Raw genomic sequence first — 25,255 nt, 5'->3', positions numbered from 1 at the left:
TGTGTATGTGTATGGATTTTTTACAATGAAACTGGATCATATTTTTGTAATAAGAAACTCAAATTATTATTCAAATAACATAATACGAAGTAAATTTTTAAAAATGTAAGTGGCATTTACCAAGGAGAAAAAAGAGGTGCCAATATTTTTAAATGACCAAAGTTGATTCTAAGTTAAACTCTACACAGTATTACATTCCAGCAATTTTCAACTAGTGTGCTGCAAAAACTTTTTAGGACAGGAAATGCATGACTATTTAGTCAGGGGCACTGATCTCTTTCCCCTTAGTTTGCCAAATGAAAAAATGACAACAGTCAACACAACAATAGCCATGAATGAACCAGGTGGGCCAGGGTTTTGCCAGGCCGGCTCCCCTCTGACCCTGCTGCCTTGCTGGCCCTGGCAGCCAGAGACTCCCAACCCCTCCCCTGCAGCCCAGGAAGAGCTGTAGTGCGGAGACACCAGGTGAAATACAGGGAGAAACTTATTTTTCCAAGCAAAACTTTTCTCCACAGATTGCAACTTGGCTTTTAGCATATCTCTAGAGTTGACCAATTACATATCAAGTCCACATTCACTTAATTGATTTCCACGCGAAAGAGTTTCAGACATCTTTTTGGAGTCAGGTATTGGCAGGTTAAAATAACTGACTCAGATCACGTATTTCCTATAGTTGGGACATATGGGATATGGATTATAAGTGATATTTTAAAAATAGAACATGTAAGGTTCACAAGATTAAAAGAAATTTCCTCTTGTTCGGCTGCCTCTCATAATTTTTATTGAGGAACTAAAAATGATCTTAGTTTCTTACCCCATTTTATTTTTTTGGCTCTACCTAATAAGGCAAAAATTTCCCCTTATCCAGTCACGAGTATGTTTTGTTGTTTTTTGCAGAGGGCACTAACCACAGCCTCTCTATGCCTCAGTTCTCTTATCTATAAAATAGGAGGTAATTACAGCACCTCATAGCAGATAGACCTTGTAGTCTGTTGAGGACTGAAGGAGCTAATGCATGTGGACTGCCGAGAACAGAGGGCACACACGGAAAGCTTTCAATAACTGCAGTTACCATCACCCACTAGAACATGCTCACACTAGGCTATATTTGAAACTGGCTTTATCTATAGAGAACCTCATTTCTGATTTGGTAGTCAATTAATCCTACATAGACTCATTCTTTTCAATTTCTAATAGGTACAGACATCACCTGGGGAACACTGTTAGGCCTGGGTGGGGCCTGAGATCTTCATTGCTAACAAGCTCCCCGGGGATGGCTGTGCAAATGGTCTATGGACCACACTTTGAATGGCAAGGACTTAGATGACCCATCTCCAGCCCTCATATTCACTTCTGAATACAGCTTTCAACGCCCTGGGAAGGTTGTGAAACCTTGCCTATTTCCTTACTCTACGACAGTTTTAACAGATGGCTGCATGATCACATGCTTACTTGGTAACAGTCCAAAGGACCTCTCTCAACACGGAGTAGGGTGCAGGGAGGAAGGACTGGATGCAGGCATCTAGGATAGCTTTCCAGCCTCCCTCAACCGCTTTTCTACAGAGTGGCTTCATTATTTCTTTAGAACTAATTCTTAGACTATTAGGTATCAATCTGTTCTACTGTAGACACAAGCACTTATTTTAAAGCAAAATGTAAATTAATTTTGTTGAACTATGCATGCTCTCTTCTGTAATTTTGATAAACAAAGGCTTTTGTGTAAGTATCAGAGAATAAAAGATGCTTTTTGAACATGAATGCAATAAAAAGAAAATGGTAGAATATTTCCATTCATCTCTCATTTCCTGAAGATATTTTTATAATAATGAATAATATTTGTTAAATACTTTTAGCCGTTAGAAACATGCTTTTATATGCCTACTGCCATTTCAACACCACAAGCTATTTTAATCTAACTTTTCCTTTCTAGACTTTGTTTACAAAAAACAATAAATAGAATAAACAGAAAAGATAAGAATGGTGCCAAAAATCCCAGGATCATGTGCTACAAATTCTAAAGTAAACTGAATAAACTTACAATCCGGACATAAATATAGTGGAAATTAAAATATTTGAATAGAAAACCTCACATATGTGTAACCTGAGGAAGAATAAAACCTTATTTGCATAGTTACAAACTTTATTATTTGTAAAAATCCTAAACCGCTTTTTAAAATAAGTAACTATATACATATGATATATCTTAGAAACTATCGAGCCTTTAAAAATTCAAAAGGTATAAAAACGTTAAGCATAATTGTTCAGGCAACTGCCTGTCTCTTGAACATTTTACCTGGGAAAGGAAGTCCGTCCTAGAAGGGACTGTGTTTGGGAGGTGAATTAAATGGCGTCTGTGTGGAGAAATGTCTCATCTTTTGGACCTCCGTGTTGTACTTTTATAATTAAGCAACCTGACCAATCTTTTGTAAACGAGAATAGCTCTCTCCTCCACCAGGCCGATTGGCACAGATGTAGCTTTATTTAACCAGGGTTTTCCCCTCTCTACGCACATGTGATCAGACCAACTGATGCAACCAGCCAGCCAGCACCGGGGACTCCAGCTGAGTTTCCCACCCTGTTGCTGGCCGGGTTGAACCATCTGTGTGCTTTCCCTTGCTGATCCTGGCACCAAAAGTAGGCACGGGCACGATGGCTCACCCAGAGAGAAGGGGCTCAGCCAAGGTTGTTTTTCTTATAACAAAGCTAATTGCCCCATGTGAGGATAAAATGTGCACCTTTGTACCACTATTCTCTGGACTAACTGACCCCACAAAGTCCAATTAGAGATAAACAAAAACAACGGCGCCCACAGCAAATCCACGCTGAGGATCAAGCATGGTTGAGGAAATAGTTTCAGTTACAATTCGTAAAGGAAACCAAGTGCTGGAACAGCGTTGTTTAACACAGCGTTGTTTAACTATCGATTTTGAGACTTCTGGAAAGAAAAAGAAAAGGTGAGAAGGAAATAATTCTCTGAATTACCTGGTTTATTCACATGCCTATCACACTTTTGTTAATTCACTCCTTAAACTGATAGAAACCTAATTTCCTATACGTACCAACAAGTCCTATTAGCTTTTATATGTGGTTGGTGAATGCCACTGGGGAATGAGGGGACTTTTCAGGCCCCTGAGGCCAGAATAAAGCCTAATACACCTAAATCCTTGCATAGCATACAGACCCCTTAACCACATTCATTCATTCCTAAACATTGACTGAGTGCCAGGTACAACATCTGCCACAGGGGAGACTGTGATAGTGACAAGTGCCTGTAAAAGCCTTTTAACTCAATACAAGTAGTTCTCCGACAGTCAAAGCAAAGGGCATACTTACAAATAACTAGGGCATCCCTCACCTCAATGTTGATACTACTAATGTAGGTTTGGGGTGAGGCTCTGGAATCTGCAGCTTAACCAGGGCCATAGCTGCCCAGCAAAAGTGCTTAAAGCTTCCAGAGAGTGGATGGGAAGGCTTCATGGGTGTCAAAAGGAATTTGGTCACAGAGACTGAGAGTGGGTGACTTCAACTACGGACACTGAGAAAAAAAACAATACCTATTTATCTTGGGCAGTAATTTGATAATAGTTTCACAATGTTCAGCTGGATGATACTACTATTTGTTGTCTAGAGATGAATTTAAGATCTCTATATACAGTATTATCAATAATGGTACCTTGCTGGTTTCATTCTTATGTTCTTCAATTTCATTTCACAAGCATTGTTTTTTATATTCTATGGAACATAGATCTTTGTATCATGATGAATGAATAAGAGGCACAGTTGGAATATACAAATATGCTTCAAACAAAATTTGAATTTTGCCTAGAATTTTGATTGAGAACATCCTGAAGTTAAGCAATTTGGCAGCATTTCTTACTGCTTATTCTAAATTGATTGGGGGCATTATTCTGCATATGAGGCCTCCCTCAATTTTTGGACTGTGTAGTAGTGGGTGTTTATGTGTATGTGGGTCAGGTTAGTGACATAATTTGCAAGTTATGTTTCCTTGTTAATAGGACCCGAGTAGCCCTAAAAAGACTTCAGGAAGATGTTGCAAACTTTCATGATATTGCTTATAATTCTGTCCTAACTTTGGGAGCATCTCCAAGAATAAAGGTGATGGTGATCAAGAGGTCAGTGATTGCCTGAAAGTGACCTTAGGTGACAGTCTGAAAGGTTCTTTCTGCTGCAGGGACAGGGGTGGTTAGAATGGGTTTATTTAATGAGCTCAGGACATCTTTAAGGGTCAAAGAGGCAAAATGAGAAAGTCAGGAAATTGTAAAGCAGAACAATAAGACCATCAAAAGTGAGAAAACAACTGGAAAATACAACCAAGAAAGGCAGGAATCAGAGTCTAGTTGGGGTCCATGAATAAATGACAGGGGTGGGGACGAGGAAAGTGTCCCCTTTCATAACTGCTTTTCCAGTTAAAAAGTTTTTATTTTTTTCTGTCTTGTTTTCTAATGTAGCCCATAACTTTCTAGGATTTAATATAAGGCCAGTTTGTTCATGGCTGACTGCAATCATCATGCTTTGAGTTACTGCTGTTCAAGTTTCTAGCTACTCGCTGAAGTAACTTTGGGAAATGTTCTGACTGGAAATGACAAGGCTAGAGACAGAAGGTTCTAAGTTGGTACAATGGTGAAGAAAAAGGAGGGAGGGCTTTGGCATCATCTTAAATAAAAAGCAGGTTCGGGAATTTGATAATATTGCCTTTTGGTGGTCCACTATTCAAGGCTCTTAAAATCCTTCAGCCCATTGTAATGTCAGGGCTGAGAAGGGTTTGGATTGTTGTTTTGTCTTATATTTTATAAAGTTGCTCATGTCCACGTTTTGTGGTTGTTTTTTTTTTTTATCATCATTGCCACGAAATAGAAAGGTCCTAAATTTTTCTAACAATTGCAGTTCCCTTGGGGTCTTTACCAACCTAAAACATGCTTTTAATTTAATTAGGAAAAGTCACCCCTTTGGGTGCAGGGTTTGGGGAATGGATGTTACCTCTGCGCAGAGGAAAAAATGTCCCACCTCCAGGCAAACAAAGCCCCAGACCTGGGCACGCTGCTTGGTGAACAGAGCACAGGCTGGGTATTAGCCAGCAGGGCTCTCGTGAGAAATGCACAGACTGCATTACTGAATGTCCCGTCACTCTGCCCTTTGCTCCCAAGCTTCAGGTGTGAGGTCCCTGGTGTTTACCACCTACAGTACTTCCATGTGTATGAATTCCTGATACATGGGCATTAGGAGTAGAAAACTGGGAGGGAAAACAGCAGGTTCAGGGAAAGAGAGGAAGCAGTGGTAACCCAAGCCTCTGACCGACCCTCTGGACAGAGCTTTAGCATGAGAACAACCAAAAAGGAGTTCCTTGGCCGTAAGGTGTCAAGGCAATAGCCACCTGTGTGAGAGACATCACCCTCTTTGTTCAGTAGGCTTAGAGTTCCCATGACAGGAGCAAAGCTTTTCTTTCTCAAATTAGAACCCAGTGGATTCCTGGGAAAGTTAACAGAGGTGTTTCAAAGAATAAAGGATGAGAAGCTATGAGGCAGGAGACTTAAGAGCAGAAAGATGCTGGGTAGGAGAAAGTGGTGGTACCACTGAGGGGGACAGAGGAGGATAACCTAACAGCCTCAGGATTTGGCCTCTGGCCTTGCCTGACCCCCATGTGCACAGGGCAGCTCAAAGCCCTCATTCCTCCCCTGCCTTGCACATGTGCACTTTGAGGCACTGTCCCTAAGGCAATGTGTCACTGCAAGACTAAATAAATGTCAAATTTCAGGAAAGGTCACTGGAAGGAAGCAAATGCTATCAATGGGGCATTTAATTGAGCATGATTCAAATGTACAGGGATTTCTGTCCAGGGATTCTAAATATTTCTAATTGCTTCACTTGAGCTCTCCCAGACACCGCCATCTCTGCCTCCTGGGCCGTGTTCAGCATGGGTACAGTCTGGCACCTTTGCATTTCATGGAGATGATGAAGATGTGTGTCTCATTTGCCCCCAAAGGGCACCATATTCACTTTCCTAAAAAAGGCATTACAGTCAAGGTTCAGAATTCCATTTCCTAAGGTTCTGCCTTCATAGCATCCTCAGAATTTTGGGTTGCAAATAAATTTATTGAAGCATAAAAACGTTAAAAAGTTGGTTATAAAACCTGTTTGCAAAAGCTAAACTAAAATATCATATACAAATAGTCGAAAATAGCTCTTTGTGATGCTCCCTTAGATGTCACATTTCTTGACAATGATGTGAACTGGGTGAGGCAAAGAGGTGGAGACAGGAAGAAGGGGCACTCCTGCAAACGTACACGGTCCACCTTCCTTGCCTTGAACTGATGCACTGGCAAAAGACTGTGAACAAGGTTCAGGTAACACTGAATAACTAATAAATGTCATGTTTCAAACACCTGAGTTCAATTTAGCCTTAGATTAAAATTCCTATCATGAGACTTAAAAGAAGTTAGAAAAGTTGCAGATGTCTAAATTCATTTTATATTTATTCATTTTATAAACTGTATTAAATAGGAATGAGTATTTCAAATAGCACTGTATTTTAAGGTTGTCATCATTATTATTGATTAAGTAATAGAAGATTATAAATGTACTAGTGGCCTGGTGCACGAAATTCGTGCACGGGGGGCAGGAGGGATGTTCCTCAGCCCGGCCTGCATCCTCTCCAATCTGGGACCCCTTGAAGGATGTCCTACTGCTGGTTTACAGGGATCGGGCCTAAACTGGCAGTCGGACATCCCTCTCACAATCCAGGACTGCTGGCTCCAGCCACTCACCTGCCTGCCTGCCTGCCTGATTGCCCCTAACCACTCTGCCTGCCGTCCTGCTCGCCCCCAACTGCCCCCCGCCGCTGGCCTGCTGGCCCCAAAATGCCCCCCCACCAGCCAGATTACCCCCAACTGCCCCCTGTGCCAGCCTGCTCACCCCCAACTGCCCCCCCTGCTGGCCTGCTCACCCCCACTTCTCCTCCCCATTGGCCTGCTCATCCCCAACTGCCCTCCTGCTGGCCTGCTCACTCCAAACTGCCCCCCCGCTGTCCTGATCCCCACTGATCCCCACCTCCAACTGACCCCCACTGACGGCCTGCTCACCCCCAACTGGCCCCCCTGCTGGTCTGCGTACCCCCAACGGCCCCTGCCATTCCATCTTGGCCTGATCACCCCCCGGAGACCCAAGGTCCCAGCCCCTCCTTTTTTTCTTTTTTTTTTTTTCAGTGCCTCCTTGAGCGGAGGCCAGGGCAGGCTGGAAGCAAGTATCTAGGATTTATTTAATCTTCTATAATTGAAACTTTGTAGTCTTGAGCGGAGGCCAGCACCGGCCAGAGCGGGAAGGTTGGCTTCCTCCATCGCCAGGGGCAACCCAAACCTCCTGCTCAGCTTCAGTTCTGTGGCCACCTCCACTTTTGTTGGGATTTATTTATCTTCTATAATTGAAACTTTGTAGCCTTGAGCGGAGGCCAGGGCTGGCCAAGGTGGGAAGCTTGGCTTCCTCCATTGCCGGGGCAACCCAAGCCTCCTGCTTGCTCCAGCTCCGTGACCAGCCGCCATCTTGGTTGGGTTAATTTGCATACTCGCTCCTGATTAGCTGGTGGGCGTGGCTTGTGGGTATAGCGGAGTGATGGTTAATTTGCATGTTTCTCTTTTATTAGTGTAGATATTTATGAATTGAAAAACTCCTATAACTAGATAAATTCTAGATGCTAGATTTCAATTCCATATAGAAGCCCATAAAGAAATCCATTATAATCAACACTTTGCACATACCATGTGTTCTTAGGAAGTGTATATCAATGACTGAAGAGAAAATCTGATAACTAGAAAAATTCTGGTCTACTGGGAATGCCACTTGCTCAATTTCTTTCTTCCACTTACCAATCTAAATCAAGCTGCCTAAAAATTCATGGCTAATACATCATTGGTGCAACAGAACTGGTTCTTTAAAATGCAAATACTTTAGGGAATGATTAGATAAGCCATTTTGACAATTAATAATTTAGGATAATTCACCTATCAAATTATCTAGTCACCCCTCCCTCACCACCTTTCCATACTGTCATAGGCTTCTCTAATCCTTTCATCTTACCAGAGATTGGTTGGGGAGGTGGGCAAGGGATTTAATTTTGGCCAGTCAATGAGATGGGAGGGAAAGCCTGCTGGGGAATGCCCAGATAGACCTCTCTAGAAGATGTGCATGTGTGAGGAGGGTGATAGGAGGGATGACAGGATAGATAACCTGGCTTGTGGCAACCCTCTTGAGAAAATGATAGGAGTGAGTTGAGGACAAAGCCAATAAACAGGATGGCAGAACAGAAAGATGATGAATTATCCAAATCTAGACCTGCCTATCCCAGGACTCTTATTGAAATAATAAGCAATAAATTTCCTCATTGAGATAATCATTTCTTGTATTTGTACTAAAAACAAGTTGATATAATCCCAACGATTTTACATTTGCCAGAGGATGTGAGGGAGAAGGAAACACCGGCAACAGACATTCTGACTGCCTACTTGATATCCACCACTATTCCATTCTAGGAAGCTGTTGGATATTCATAAGGGAAACAATGGTTGCATTTAATAAAAGAAGAAATATGTTTGTGGTTAAAGTCTGATTTCTCACATGGAGCTTATCTAGACCAATGCAGCCCATGGTGATCAATCTTTTGAATCTATATTATTTAGTGCCCTTACTACTTATATGGCATTTAACCATAAACTACCTCTTATGTTGATGAGTTATATTTTTATTTAGTTTAATTATTACTTAACTTTTGATGTGTTTCCCCCTCCTTCAGTTTCATTGTCAGCACCCTCATTTGGACTGCTTTCTCATAGTTCATATGCAGATATGTCTTAAATTCCAGTTTCTAGAACATGACCTGAAGTAGATTAGATCATGTTCAGGTTGTCTATACTTCCACAAGTAAATATGAGTCTGCATTCAAATTTGTTTTCATTCATCTGACACTTTTTGTTATCTTGTCATGATAAAGAATAGATATATGAATATTACAAAAACAAATTCTATTAGCATGACCATGGTATATATTCAACCTACCAAATGGCAATGATGAGTGCATGCAGGGGTCACAAAGACACAGGATGAGTAGCCCCAGTAGTGATCTGGACCAGCAGGTGGTTTTTACCTCACTACACATTGTTTTACGCAGGGATTTTCAGCTCAGGCAATTTTTATTTACTGTGGCTTAGAGAGGATTCTAAATGGATATGTTTAGATCTTTAGAGATTGGTGTGTAATTATCACAAAGCACAGCAAAAAGTCTTGCAGTTCATCAGGAACATTAAAAAAATCTTTTAATTGGCTGATGTGCTTAAATATTAGAACTTATTCACACAGACAAATCAACTTGAGTTTTTCTTATGTTCAGTATGTTCCTTTTTCTTAGCAAAGATATTCTTGGAAAATGATTTGGCAATAATTGTAGAACATTTAACAGTGCCAAAATAAGTAAAATATTATTTAACAATCAGATGAATGACCAAAGAAAATAGATTTCTAGAACACTAAGTATAGAATGTCATTTACATTATGCAAAATAAAGCATGAAAAATAAAAAGTATAAACATTTTGAATTTTGTCTGCAAGACTAAAAAAGTCAGGGCTTGATTAAAACCTGGGTTTGAATTAGGTGAGCCCAACAGGCTTTTTTGGGAAACAAAGCAGAGGAAAAATTGTCTTCAAATATCAATCCTCAAAACAATACTACTACTGATCATGAAGTAAGGTCATTTTTAAAACTTCCTACTAGTTTGTTCACGTTTCAGAGAAGTATAATCATGTCTTTTATAAACACACTAGAGGCCTGTAGCACCAAGATTCATGCAAGAATAGGCCTTCCTTCCCCTGGCTTCGCTTCTAGCAACCCAGGAGCCGCCAAGTCCCTGCTCCTGGCTGGAGCACTGCTCCTGTAGCTCCTTCCGTCCCCTCTCCTCCATAGCAGGTGTCCTGCCCCGCCCGGCAGCTCCCTGCCTGCATATGCAAATTAACCCAACATCTTTGTTGGATTAATTTGCATACTCACTCCTGATTGGCTGTGGGCGTAGCAGAGGTATGGTCAATTTACATATTTGTCTATTATTAGGTAAGATGGAACAAGACTTAACTAATTACCTTTTTAAAGACTGAGTTGTACACTCTTTTATTATAAGGCCAAATCAGGGGCATTAACAGGAATGAATGTGTACAACTTCATCTAAAGATAGCCTGTGGTTTACAAAAAGGCAATACTGAGAGGAAATAAGTTCTGAGACTTATTATATGACCTTGTCCAGAATATGTCACACCTATACTGATTTTGGAAATCATTTCTCAATGATTGGATTAGAAACACAAGCAGATTTAGCCCAACTTAGGTTGAGAACTAGTACTAAAGTATCTTTGTTTTGATGTCTCTTTTCAACTGCTATTTCATCTTTTTATTAACTGACACCAACCATTTCTCGACCCTGGGCCACTATAAAAGATCAATTTGAATCTTGAAATCTGAAAAATATATAGTTTAAGGCACTGGGTCCCAAAGAAGAGATATCTTTGCTTCAATTTGGGCCACTTGCTCATATGAAAAAACTGATAATGATGATGTTAATGAGAAACTATCTTGAACTTTTTTTAGGATATGGAATACCCCTGTATCACGCTGACTGGGCTGGAAATGAAAGCAAAGTGGGCTCAGGGATGATAAATGCCCAGTCATAGGCTCTAATGCTACTGGGACCATCCCGGGTTGGTATGTGGCTCCCATCAGAGAATGATTCTGAATTATGTGCTCTGTTATGCTGTGATAAGCAACTCTCATCTTACATTAACAGAGGTTCATTTGTCACTCACACTCCACGTCTATCATGGTTGGCAGATGGGCCAGAGGAGAAGACAGAGCTGGGAGGATCCTGTAGTGACAATACATACATATCACTGCCACTCAACTCACTGAGCAGAACCAGTCACATGGCTCTGACAGACTATAGGAGCCATGGAGGTACAATACTATCATGTGCCTAGAATGGGGGAAAACTGAAATTATTTGGCGAAGGGCACTGACTACAATACATTATTTCATAAAATAATAAGCTAACCATTACTTGGACAACCATGAGCTTTCTCTTGAAAATTTCTGCTACGTACTTCCCACAAGTCAGGAAATATATTAAATTTTGGATAGCAATTTGGTATTCTGTTTCTTGGTTCACAGCAGGTCTACATGGAGGATTAGACTTACTCTGTTTCTATTTTTGCTCCACTTCTCAGTTCTAAGTCACTGCATCACCATAAAAAAAAGTAATTAATTGGTGTTGTAGACTAATCCATATGTCACCAAAATATGATGATGCAAATGACACATCTCTCCATATGCTTTTATAATTTGTTATTCCTTACTCTGATTCTTCATAGATATGTGTTTTTTTTTTCACAAACAGGCATCTCCTCTTCTAATTTATTATGTCAATATATTCTATTCTTGTTGTAACTTGAAGTTATTATTTTTAATCTAAGTTATACATGTAACACTATGAAGAGTCAAATGGTTCTACAAGGCTTGTTATGAAAAACAGTTCACACAGCCCCACCCTCCACTTCCTGTTCTCCAGAAGTTACCACTTTTCATTCTTTTACCCACTTTTTTTCATCTCTATACTCTAGCTTATATTGCTACTTCTTGATTTTTCCATAGCAACAATTTTTAATGGTGTGCTGGAAGAATTTTGAAAACATGCAATACCTGACCTCTTTCCCCTTCGATTGTCAAATAAAAAAATGACAACCAACACAACAAGAGCCATCCAGTGTAAATACCCTATTTTGAATCATAAATATGTAGGTCATATACAGAGATGCATCTTATTGGTCACATTGCAAAATAAGGTTGTGTCTGATCGGTTAATTCTTGGCACCAGAAATCCTTATATACAAGTATAGGCACCTGATTTTTTAAAAAGTCACTTTGGAGCAAAAAAGGTAGGTAATTACTATTATTATTCTTTTTTTTTTTTTTTTGTAAATCAAAAAACAATTACACCTTTTTTTTGGTGTTTGAGATCGGCAAAAAATATATTTTTGGGTGTTCCACAGAATTTTAGTAATTAGTTTATGTGTGCCACGAGATGAAAAAGGTTGAAATCGCTGTTCTAGAATATTATACACTAATTTTCCACTATGGAGGATGAGGATTTAGCTCTAATGACCACTACCACCTGCTCCCTCCCCTCTGCATGCAAACAAACAGTTCCTACACCCCATCTTCTCAAATGAATTTCATCATGGTTTTGATTATATTATTAGTCAACAGGCTTACATTATCATGTCTATGTAAATTATAGTCGTAGCTCACTTAAGAGGTTTCTCATAACCTTTCTTTCTTTTCCTGTAGCTACTTTGTTGTTCTTTGGGGTTACCGATTATCTTGTGCTTTACTGGCTTGTTTTTTTTTCTAAAGTTATCACTAATTTAAACCCAAGCTCACCTCTAGTTGTAAAAATTACTCAATTTGTTCAAACATATTCGTTATTCTTACAATTTCATTGTTTTGGAAAAAACTTTCTGGAACCTTCTAATTTGCTGCAATGTGGGTTGGCTGCTGTTCACTGGACCTGCTAAGTAGCTGTGTGGTACATAAGTTTTGGGATCTCCCTGCATTATCATTCTGGGGAATATTGTTGTCTTGCTCTGGATAATCTATTTCCTTGTTCTTAGGTATTCCTCATCCTCAGTGTATGTCCTCATTTTTGTAGAGCATGTCCTCCAGTGGAGTCTGAGGTGCATGGGAATAAATTTTTTGAATCTTGAATGTCTGAAAGTGGCTTTATCCTACCCTCACATTTAATTAGTTTGGCTCAGTATAGAATCTAGGTTGGAAGTAATTTTCTCTTTTAGAGTTCTGAAGGCATTCCTCCATTGTCTTATTTCTGTGTTGCTAAGATAAGTTTGTAGCTATGCAATTCTTGATCCTTTGTTGGACATCTTTCTTTTAACCCAATTCTACAAGTTTGTAGGATATCACTTTGTTCCCAGAGTTCTGAACCTTTTCAGTGATGTATTAGTGTGTGGGTTTCTATTTACTTGTGTGGGACAAGTAAATAGACCTTTTCAACGGACCTTTTCCAAAGACCAATTCCATGGACCTTTTCAATCTGAAAACTCAGGTCTTTCTTTCACTAGGTGGAAAACTGCATTGAATTGTATTTTTGACTATTTTCTTCATTTGATCTGTTCTCTGTCTGGAACTTGTGTTTTTTAGATTTTGAACCTCTGGGGTTGGTTCTCTAATTGTCTTGTATTTTTCTTTCTGACCTCCCATTTCTGCCTGTATTCTATTTTCTGGAGAGATTTCCTCAATTTTATCTTCCAACTCTCCTATTGAGTTTTACATTGTTGATATTGTAGATTCTAATAGTGGTTGTTTTCTGAATATTTTTTTGATGCATTCTAATTCTACATAGACTTGCTTCCTCCCAATTGCTTTTTTTCTTTAATAGCATTTTATTATTTTGATGTCGAAATCATTTTTACCTAAAGAACCACTCAGAAAATGAAATTCAAAAGAATGATATTTAAAAGTGAGGTACTTCATTATTTTGCTATTTTCTAACCACAGGTAAATAACATGTCCAGAGCTAAACTTGAGTTATTTTTGCTTAATTACTGTGTACCAGGTACTCACATGAAAACATCAGGACATACATATAAATGATACTTTTTTAAAAATTTTGTTTTTGTCTGTCTTTCACTCTCAGATGCTCTCCTCCAGTACCTGGCGATCCTTGACTGTGCTACTCATATAAAACAGTGTAAACTAAAAGTCAAGAGCAAGGTCTGTTTCGATGGGACAGTGATGGGTAGGTTCACTGTAAGTAAGCTGGCTATTTCCCTGAAGAACCACTGAGGTCAGAATGTCTGCATGTTTTTTCATTTGTGACTTCTGCTTAGAGAAAATTCTTCCTGCCTGGAGGGATATACATACTGGAATTTGGAGGGGCAAGGGGGGGGCGGGGGGGCGGGGGCAAGTGGGGCAAGGCCAAATTCTGAAGCTAAATATATTCATCACTAGAGGCCCGGTGCATGAAATTCGATGCATGAAAGTAGGCCTTCCTTCCCCTGGCTGTCGGCACCAGCTTCCCTCTGGCACCCGAGACCCGGGCTTCCCTGCAGCACCAGCTTTGTCTGGAAGGTCATCCGGTCTAATTGGCATATTATGCTTTTATTATTATAGATTCCTTTTCCAGTAGGGTAGTGCTGTACTTGAACATGCCTGATCTCTCTCAGTCCAGAGAATTAAACTTCTAGTCTTCTGCCAGCATGGGGAAGGGAATCCAATTGCTTTCTGAAGAGAGAGACCTCTGACCAATTCTCATGTCTACAGTTCCACCTTTACCCCATTTCCAGTTCCCGAGCTTCCAGAAGATTAAATCTAAATCACATTGCTTCTTGGTTTTTACCTACTGCTGACTTGGTGTTCAGCTTTCTTAGGCGGCTAAGTTAGTTAGCACTTAACATCTGCTTTCCAAGGAACAAAAAATGTTGCTGCTGTCTTCTCTCCTGGTTTCTTACTCCTTGAGGGTTTATTTTTAACTATTCTAACTGTCCCTGGAGTGGAATCTAAGAGGGAGCAGAGCTAACTGCCTGCACTAAAGCCGCCATCTTTAAATGAAGGTTCCATTCTGCTCTTCCACAAATTAAAGAATCACAGTTCCTACGCACGGAAAGGGACCCCAAGAGAGTGTGTGGTGAGCCCTTCCCTTCAGAGAGCACTGCATGTTGTCTAATTCGCAGATGAGGGGGCTGAAGCACCATAAAGCTATCCTGCCCAAGGTCATACACAGTCAGACAGATAGATACCATGTCATTATCTATTCTGTGTAACGTGAATAATTATACCTCAGAAGTTTTACATTGTTTTTTTCTAATTTAGGACTACTTCAGCAACAGCTACTAGCAGATTCTTTTCTGTAATACCTTAAATTTGCATCCTCTTCCAGTCGGCAGATGAATTCTTCATAGTAGAATATTCTGTTAAATGAGCTATAAAAAGTGGCTAAATGTTTTATTTCTTGTGATTTGGCTTAACATTTTCAGACACATCCAGGTTGTGTGTTTTTTAAGTAGTTGATATGCTTTAGACATGTTCTTTTGAGTAATGTATACAAAGGCTCTTAGAGAGCAACTATCAATATACCGTAGTTGAAATATAATCTGTATAACCTTTAAAAACAAATGGTGAAATAATTTTGAATTTTCAGGAAATGCTTGAAACTGAAAAAAAAAAACACACACAACAACAACAAAACAGCTTGGTTTGTTTTAGTGTCTTAATCTATTATTTGGTATAATGCTATTTGCTACATTTTAGAAGAAGAAAAAAACCACACAGGCTTTGACAAAAAGTCATTTTGCAGGGGAAAAAAGGACCTGAGATTTGGGGATTTAACTTATTGTAAATTGATGCTGCCTTCTTCCCTGCTCCAGTGTAATATAAACAAACCATAGCCTTAAAATATTTCTTAAATTTTTAACCAAGTTGTTTTTGATGAATAATTCATTTTAGCCTGTAAAAATTTTAAGAGCATTATAAGAAGCTTTAACAAATGCACCCTGAAATGAAGGATAAAAAAACAAACAAAAAACCACTGCTAAATACTTACAGACTCTTTTCTGCCCATAGTTTTGCTGTGTGAGCGGGAACGGGAGATGTTGCTGAAGAAGGAATCCTTTTTAGTAGCAGACAAAGGTGGAGAGCCAGTGAATTCTCTTCCTCCAGGCAAACTCTCAATGCTTGGAGATGAACTGATGTTTTTAGAACTTTGTCCTGTAAGAAACATTAAGTGGCAATAATGAAACACCACTAGGTGACTGAACTTACTGCTTTTAATAAATGACCCATTATGATACTTCTTTGTTTACACTGTCAACACAATGACACTATGGAGCATTAAAAGGCATGCATTTTTATGTACCAGAGTACCTGTCAATGTTTTAAAACAATGCAGTACGCTATAGTTTTCTACGTGTAATTTATACTACAACAGTCCAGGTGTTGCATACATATAAAAAAATTAAAAATCCAGTTTTTAAAAATCACAGGTTTAAAAACTGGACCCTCAGTAATGGAATCATCCTTAATACTAGAAACTGGAAACTATTATACTGTACATTATATTATTAATATAAAAATTTTGAAATCCTTCAGTTTTTCAAAAGGGTCCCTTCCCTTTTCATTAATTGCAGAACAGATGTATTGGCTACCCCAGCCTATGGTAGAAGCATCTAGAAACGGGGACAAAGTGCTGGCTCACATGGCCTCTGTCTAGATTGGTTCCTGGATTAGAGTGGGTGCATCTGTGACCCCCAGCAATGCTCTTTTCACTGAGAGGTTATGGAGCCAAAAAGCTCCCTCAGACAGGGTTCAAGCTGCAATGGGTTTATTGTTGCTGACCTGGAAGGACAGTAACCCTGAGATTAGGAGAGGAGAGGGGAGAACAGGTCCCAGCACCTAGGAGATCTCGAGGGCACAGGGTCCTAGAATGTCAGAGTTAAAAAAGACCTCCAGGCCCTAGCTGGTTTGGCTCAGTGGATAGAACACCAGCTTGTGGACCAAAGGGTTCGATGCCTGTCAAGGGCACATACACCTTGGTTGCAGGCTCCTCCCCGGTCTGGGCCCTGGTCATGCAGAAGGCAACCAATCAATGTGTTTCTCTCACACTGATGTTTCTCTCTGTCTTTCCCTCTCTCTTCCACTCTCCCTAAAAATCAATGGAAAAATATCCTCTGGTGAGGATTAACAACAACAAAAATAAATAAATAAATAAATAAATAACCCCGGGACCACCTAATTTATTTTTTCTTTTAAAAATTATATCATTAATAAGTAAATATAGTCTCACTGTAGATAGATTAAATGTGAAAATTGCCTTTATAAAATAACACCAGCTTTACTGAGCTATCATATACCATAAAATTCACCCTTTTGAAATGTATAAGTCAGTGGTTTGATGAAGTCCTATTTACTTATATTTTCTTTAGTTGCTTGTGCTGTTGGTATCATGTCTAAGAAGCCATTGCCTAACCCAAGGTCACAAAGATTTACTCCTATGCTTTCTTTTAAGAGTGTTATAGTTTTAGTTCTTGTATTTAAGGCTATTGTCCATTTTGAGTTAATTTTTGTATATAGCATGAGGAAGTAGTTCAACTTTATTCTTTTGCATGTGGATATCCAGTTTTCCCAATACTATTTGTAGAAAAGACTATTCTTTCCACATTGAATGGTCTTGGCACCCTTGTTTAAAATTAATTTACAGGTTTATTTCTATGTTCTCAACTCTATTCAATTTATACACGGCTATCTTTATGTCTGTGTCATGTAGCATTTGATTACTGTAGCTATAGTAAGCTTTGAAATCAAAGAGTGTGAGTTCTCCTTCAACATTGCTTTGGACATTAGAGGTGGGCTGCATTTCCACTTGAGTCTTAAGATTAGTTTGTTAATTTCTCCCAAAATGATTCCTGAGATTCTTTTTTTTAAAAAAATATTTATTTATTTTTTTTACAGAGAGGAAGGGAGAGGGATAGAGAGTCAGAAACATCGATGAGAGAGAAACATCGATCAGCTGCCTCCTGCACACCCCCACCTGGGGATGCGCCCGCAACCAAGGTACATGCCCCTGACCGGAATCGAACCTGGGACCCTTGAGTCCGCAGGCCGACGCCCTATCCGCTGAGCCACACTGGTGAGGGCGATACCTGAGATTCTGATAGGGATTGTTATGAATATGTAGATCAATTTGGGTAGTATTGCCATCTTAACAATATAAGATATAAGCAAAACACATTTATACTGTCTTTTATATTTACCTATGTTGTTATTTTTATCATTACTCCTTTTCTTTGTATAGATTTGAATTAATTTCTAGTGTCCTTTCATTTCAGCCTGAATGACTCCCTTTACTGTGTCTTGTAGGACAGATTTGCTAGCAATTAATTGTTTTTAAATGTGACTGCCTTAATTTTCCTTCCTTTTTGAAGGATAGTTTTATTAGCTATAGAATTACTGGTTTACAGTCTTCTTTAAAAAATCACTTTGACTGTATCACCCTACTGCCTTCTAGCCTCCATGGTTTTGATGAAAAATCAGCTGTTAATGTTATTGAGGTTCCCCTGGATACCATGAATTGTTTTTCTCTTTCTGATTTCATGATTTTTTGTTGTTGGCTTTTAACACATTGTGGACGGATCATGAGAATTCTCACTTCCTATTACACAGTGTTTTACAAAGTATTATACTTTAAAAAGATATTAGCTTGTAAGAACATGTAATAAACAACTTCAAAATGCAATGGGTATTTAATTTTAAAGCGTACCTTTGACATTTATGTAAAATGTTTTTTGTACTCATTCAATAGAAACTTATCTGACCACTGGGTAAAACTACTGGTCCGCAATGTGTTAAGTTTGACTATGATGTGTCGAAGTGTGGATGTCTTTTGAGTTTATCCTGCTTGGAATTAATTGAGCTTCTTGGAGGTATAATTGTTTTTTCATAAACCTGTGGAATATTTCACTAGCATTTCTACAAATATCCTTTTGCCCTTTTCTCCCTTCTCTCCTTCTTGACTCTCATCATTTGCATAATGGTATGCCTCATGGTATTCCCTAAGTCTTTGAGACTGTTCAATTTTCTTCATTCTATTTTTCAGACTTCATAATTTCAATTGACATATCTTCAAGTTCTGACTGTATCAGCTCAAATTTGCTGTTCTGTAGTGAATTTTTTATTTATCTCAGTTAGTATACTTTTCAACTCCAGAATTCTGTTTGGTCCTTTAAGAATTTACTGTCTCTTTATTAATTTTCTTTATTTGGTGAGAAACTGGTCTCATACATTCCTTTAGTGCTTTAGACAGTTTCCTTCAGCATTTTGGAGATATTTATAACAGCCGATTTAAAGTCTTTAGTAGGTCCAGTGTCTCAGCTTCCTCAGGGTAGTTTGTATTGACAGCTTTTTTTTTTCTTTGTGTATGAGCCATACTTTCTATTTTCCTGTTTCTTTGTATGTCTCAGAATTTTTATTGAAAAGTGGACATTTTAATAAAATAATGTGGCAGCTCTGGAAATTAGATCCCATCCTATCCCTTGGACTTGTTTTTCTTGTTATTTGTTGTTTTTAGTGACTTTGCTAAACTAATTCTGCTAAGTCCATATTCTTTGTGGTTTCTGGCCACTGAAGTGTCTGCTTGGTTAGCTTAGTGGTCAGTAAAGAGACAGAGATTTCCTTTTCTTTACTGCCTTGAACCACTAAGCCTTGGCTGGGGCATGACCTCAGTGCTCCAGCAGAGATTTACAATTCTGCATTAGCCTTCATTCCTGCCAATGCAGAGCCTCCGGTTCATCCAGAGCTGAGAGATGGAGCCATTCTCAATTCTTTCCTGACTGTGTGTGGCCTTCTAGAATACCAGGAATATATTGGAGCTTTCCAAAGACCCTAATGGGTCTTTGATTTTTCCTTCTAAGTTTTTTGCTAGCTGCTGGTTTTCCCGTTAAGTTTTTGGTTAGCATCTTGTTTGCTCCACTTCTGCATTGGGCAGCTGTGATGTTAAGCAATTTCCACTGACCGTTTTTGATAGATGCCCTATGGACAGGGTTTCTCAAATAAAGACAAGCACTATGGATGAGGCTTTTCTGGAAGCTGCTGGACAAGTCAAACAGCTACCATTGACTGGGGATGGGACTTTTAGGGTGCTGCAAGTCCATTCTTTCTCCTCCCGTGGTTGCAAGGCTGATGGTTATCAAAGACTATGGCAGATATGGGGAGGGGTGGGAAGGGATAAGGCAAGTTAAAAAGCTACAAAGCATGCTGTTCTTACTGAGATCCAGCCTTTTTCTTGAATAGATGCTTTTCAAATTATTGCAATTCTTTTATTAATTTCCAGAGTTCTGATAAACCTTTGACATTTCTGATCTTGTTGTTTTTATGGATCAACATTTCCAGAGATTCTGTCATTCCAAAAATTCCCTCTCTGACTTGCTTTTTGGGCTGAACTTGGTCTTTGAGATTTGTGTTCCTCTTATATACAAGTCTGCCTTACTCTTTTTAATGGCTGTGAAGAAGAAAAAATTGTAGCTTTCCTAAATAGACATTTAAGATTTTTCCTTTTTTATGCCTGTACAAACTAAATGACAAAAGTCTAAAGAGATATGTTTTTAGGAACAAACTGTTGTCTATTTCTATTAGGTAAAGTTACATAAACGGGACTGCTATGTCTAATTGTATGTGCATTTTCAATTTACATTAATAATTCCAAATTGCTTTCTCCTAGGATTTTAACCTACATATGTGTGTATGTGTATTTATACACATGTGTAAATGTAATATGATATATATATTTATCTATTCATCTAATTTTTTATTTGATTAATTGATGGAAGCAGAATTTATGTTACTTTGAAGTTTCCTGATAACAAGTGAGGCTGAATATCTTTCAACTTATTCATATCAGTCATCTGAAGGTCCCGTGTGAATCATCTCTGCTCATTTTATTTTAAAAAGCTGATTTAGGGGAGTTCCTCCTAAATTCTGGAACTCAGCCATTTGTATATGAGTGTGTGTGTGTCTATATATTTCTCTATGGCTTTTGTTTTTATGGTCCTGCTTAGGAAGGCATTTCTTACTCCAAGATGATGTAGTGGGAAAAATTGAAGTATTTATTATAAACCTAGGTTTTTCTTTTTCCCTTTAAAAATATTTTCTCATCGCTCCTTGGAACTCTACTCGTTAAGTAGGTTTTATTGCTTTGGGGTGGTGGAAGATATAGCTAAAACAAAAGGAATGTTTGCTTAGCTCTGAGTTCCAAATTGCTTTTAAAAGTCCACAGAAAAAGAGATAAATCTAAGAAGCCAAAGCATGTTGATTTGCAAGAACATGGCTTTTTCACAAAATAAAATGAAAAAATGTTTAGCTTTTTCTAAAATTACACAACTGAATTTATCTGTCCCTTCAAAATTTGAATCATCTAGCTATAAAATTATCTGGTGCTGGTGACATTTTAAAGGCATCACAATGATGGCTTTTGGGATTTTTTCTAAGTTCATTCCACTATTAAAGTTTTCTACTTCTGCTTGGGTTAATTTTGATCTTTATATCTTCCCCCTAAAAACCATAGATGAGGCAGGCAGAATAATGCCTAGACCAAGCATGTCAAACTCATGGCTGTCAGACCGCATGCCTGGTTTACATGTGGCCCGCTGGCTGCAAGTTTGACATAGTTGGCCTAGCCCTAGGCCAGTGGTCGGCAAACTCATTAGTCAACAGAGCCAAATATCAACAGTACAACAACTGAAATTTCTTTTGAGAGCCACATTTTTTAAACTTAAACTTCTTCTAACGCCACTTCTTCAAAATAGACTCGCCCAGGCCATGGTATTTTGTGGAAGAGCCACACTCAAGGGGCCAAAGAGTCGCATGTGGCTCGCGAGCCACACTCAAGGGGCCAAAGAGCCGCATGTGGCTAGCAAGCCGCAGTTTGCCGGTCGGCTCGCGAGCCACATGCGGCTCTTTGGCCCCTTGAGTGTGGCTCTTCCACAAAATACCACGTGTGGGCGCACACATACAGTGCGATTGAAACTTCGTGGCCCATGCGCAGAAGTCGGTTTTCGGCTCTCAAAAGAAGTTTCAATTGTTGTACTGTTGATATTTGGCTCTGTTGACTAATGAGTTTGCCGATTACTGGCCTAGACCATTAATCGTCAGAGCTTGTGAGTATGTTACCTTTAGGCAAAAGGACTTTGCAGGTGTGTTAAGGTTAAGAACCTTGAGATTGGAAGAATACCCCAGGTTATTATGGTGGGCCAATGTAAACACAGAAGTCCTTCAAGTGGAACAGGAAGGTAGAAGAATGAGTCAGAGATCTGACTAAAGATCATAAAGGAGATGGCTGAACATGAGAGGGACTGGCTTTGCTGGCTATGAGAATGGAGAAAGGGGCCAGGGGTCAACATGGCATCCTCTAGAGCAGTGGTTCTCAACCTTTCTAATGCCGCGACCCTTTAATACAGTTCCTCATGTTGTGGCGACCCCCAACCATAAAATTATTTTCTTTGCTACTTCATAACTGTAATTTTGCTACTGTTATGAATCGTAATGTAAATATCTGTGTTTTCCGATGGTCTTAGGCTCTACAGCAGCGGTTCTCAACCAGTTGAGAACCACTAGCAGGGTCGCCTAAGACCATCAGAAAACACAGATATTTACATTACGATTCATAACAGTAGCAAAATTACAGTTACGAAGTAGCAACGAAAATAATTTTATGGTTGGGGGTCGCCACAACATGAGGAACTGTATTAAAGGGTCGCGGCATTAGAAAGGTTGAGAACCACTGCTCTAGAAGATGAGAATGGCAGCCAGCTAAGAAATGGGGACATTGGTTTTATAGTCTCAAGGAACTGAATGCTGCCAATAACGCAAATGATTCTCTCCTAGAACCTCCTGACATGTTGGTTTCAGCTTGGTGAGATCTGTGCCAGACTTCTGACCCACAGAATTGTTAAATAAATGGGAAATTCTCCTTTGATTATTATTATACTCTATGTGTGATCTCTAGACTCTCAATATTGGCAATATTGTTCAAATTCTAAGTTAATCTAAAATGCTAGGTAGAATCACTTATATTTGATTATACTCCTGGGGAAAGCATTTTGTGTACTATTACAACTTTTTTCCATATCTTCCAAAATGAATTCATAGTTGTGAGCAGGCCCTAGCTGGTTTGGCTCAGTGGATAGAGTATCGGCCTGCGGACTGAAGGATCTGGGTTCGATTCTAGTCAAGGGCACATGCCTGGGTTGCAGGCTCAATCCCAGTAGCGGGTGTGCAGGAGGCAGCTGATTGATGAGTCTCTCTTATCATTGATGTTTCTATCTCTCTCTCCCTCTCCCTTTCTCTCTGAAATCAATAAAAAAATATAAAAAAATAGTTGTGAGCAGTTACATATATCAAATCTTATAAAATCCTAGTTGCCTTGAATACTTCTGAAATGAGGTAGGAAGTACCTATTATATCTATCTACCTGATATTTACAATATATAAGTAAAGTTCTATAAAACTTGGGAAAATTTTGCATTTAAAAGGATTTATAACATTATCAAAGAAAAACATCTTAAGAAGCTATCCCAGTTTTTATAAAGTAACTGTTCCATGATGAAATGATAATAAGACCAGGAATTGATTCTAGATTTTATCTGTACTATAGCTGTGTACTATTCATTTTTTCTCCAACCTTCCTGATACACACACTTCCCTAGTCTGCCTACTCAAGAATAGATCAGAAAATTAAAATCAATAATGTGATATTTGCAAAATGTTAGCCCATGGACATATATGGACCTTTATACATATTATCTCATTTAACCTTAATGACATTGTGAGGTAGTTACATCTAAGAAAACGGAGGCTTGAAGAGTTTAATAAACTTGCCCAAGGACATAGACTTTTATATCTGTAGCTAGCAACACCGTAAGATTTGTCCAAACTTAAAGACTGTGCCAACACATATTATTTCATTTCTGTATCACAGACAGTGACTCCAAGCAGCTATTAATTCAAAACAGCAAAGAAACAAACAAATCATATTTGGGGAACAGGTCCATCTACCCAATTTTTAGGACTTATAGGTGCATTTTGAGATGGCTTTTTCTACAAACAGAAAGCTGATGGGTAGCCTCCTGTATTCAATTACAGTGCTGTATCACAAAGGCCAGGCCTCACTGAAGGCAGGGGTGTGGTCATTATCAGCCTCACCTGGTGGGAAAGTTAGCATACTGGAGGATGTAGTGGGGCTACAGTCAAGTTCTTGGCCTATATATCACATTTAAACCCTGCACAAAATGTATTTCCCCTTAATTACAGAAATTAGGTTACTAATTTTGTTGTGCCCTTTGGGAACTAACATTTACACCACAGAAAATGGAGTCCCTGACATGCTCCCAAGGGGCTGATGGAACACTTCCTGTGGAGAGTGTGGGAAAGGCCGGGCACCGGAAGCAGCCTTGCCTAGAGCCAGGAGAAGCCTTCTCAGAGTTCCCTGCCTTTCATAACTGGATGGGACATTCCACCCCCAGGCCCTGCACATGTCCGAGTCGAGGAGCCGATATTCTCAGCTACCTGTAGCCCATCAACTGCACAGGGGCTCTGAAGCTCTGGAAACCTTTTAATGTCTGTAACTGACAGGGACAACGTGAGTCGTTTCTTTTGCTGCACTCAAACTAAGGCCTGTTCTTAGAGGCACACTCTTATGTACATTGCTGCGGTGCCCTGCCCAGGTACCCCTTCAGAACTGAGGCATGTATTCCGGATTCTGGGTGAGCTGGATGAGGATGGCTCTCAGGAGTCCCTTTCCAGGAGGTCCCTGAGCTGTGGAGAGCTGCTTGCCCAAGGTCCTGTCCCTCCCTGGGGATTAGCTCTAGTCAGTCACTAGTTGGGCTGACAGAGGGTACAGGCTACCCCCTTGCCTCAAGGCAGACACCGCTGAAGGACATCCCAGGCTCAGGGGTTCCAGCAGCAACAGCAAGGCAGGTCCGCTCACCCCTCAGCTCAACCCCTTTCACTCCCCAGGTGCTGAGCTTGAGGGCACGCCCCCAAAAGCCTTCACTCACTTTCATTTATCAGAAATTCTGACCCAAGGCAATTCTTTAAAAGTTATTTTACATTGCAAGGCATCCTTAACTAACTATAGACCACTTCTCAAGCTGCATCTTTCATTCATAACCAAACAGCAGGGCATGAGCTTATGAAGTGCCTATAGAAACTCTGTCCAGCCCTGAGGAGAGAGGACAAGACAAGCTCTTAAAAAGCTCCCAAAATAACAGTACAAGGGAAACAGACTTGTACATTCACTAACCTAAAATCCCAGGTGATCAAAGCAAACAGGAGTATAAACAACAGTGCCCTGGGAGCACTAAGGAGGCCGTATCTAATTCTGTCTCAGGCAATCAGAGGTGTAAGGGAAACCTTAGAACTTGGAGAGTGGTGTGGGTGGGGTGGCTCAGGGAGGGTCATTTCTGGCAGAGAACAAGTATTGCCAAGGCAGTTGGACTCCTGGGGACATCTAGCTCAGTCAGCCTGATGAAATTCTTCGGAGCTTCCTGACATCCCTATGTAACTGAGAATGACACCAAAACCAGTGCACGGTAGGATAAAGCCCCAAAGCACAGTATCTGGGAGGCTAGGAAATCTGGGGGTGGTTGGTGG

General features: G+C 39.7%; 1 protein-coding gene across 1 annotated transcript in view; it reads right to left on the bottom strand.

The window, feature by feature from the left end:
- The window catches only part of TBC1D5 (TBC1 domain family member 5), a 463,678-nt gene that overhangs the window by 26,359 nt on the left and 412,064 nt on the right, over positions 1 to 25,255 (bottom strand). The window contains exon 20 of the mRNA XM_028129701.2: positions 15,660 to 15,823. Coding sequence (XP_027985502.2) covers positions 15,660 to 15,823 — 164 coding nt within the window. The remainder of the gene's footprint in view (positions 1 to 15,659; positions 15,824 to 25,255) is intronic.

This window comes from Eptesicus fuscus, chromosome 18 (genome assembly GCF_027574615.1).
Source record: "Eptesicus fuscus isolate TK198812 chromosome 18, DD_ASM_mEF_20220401, whole genome shotgun sequence".
Lineage (NCBI taxonomy): Eukaryota > Metazoa > Chordata > Mammalia > Chiroptera > Vespertilionidae > Eptesicus > Eptesicus fuscus.
The sequence above is the reverse complement of the archived record's forward strand: the minus strand, read 5'-3'. Positions and strand labels throughout refer to the sequence as shown.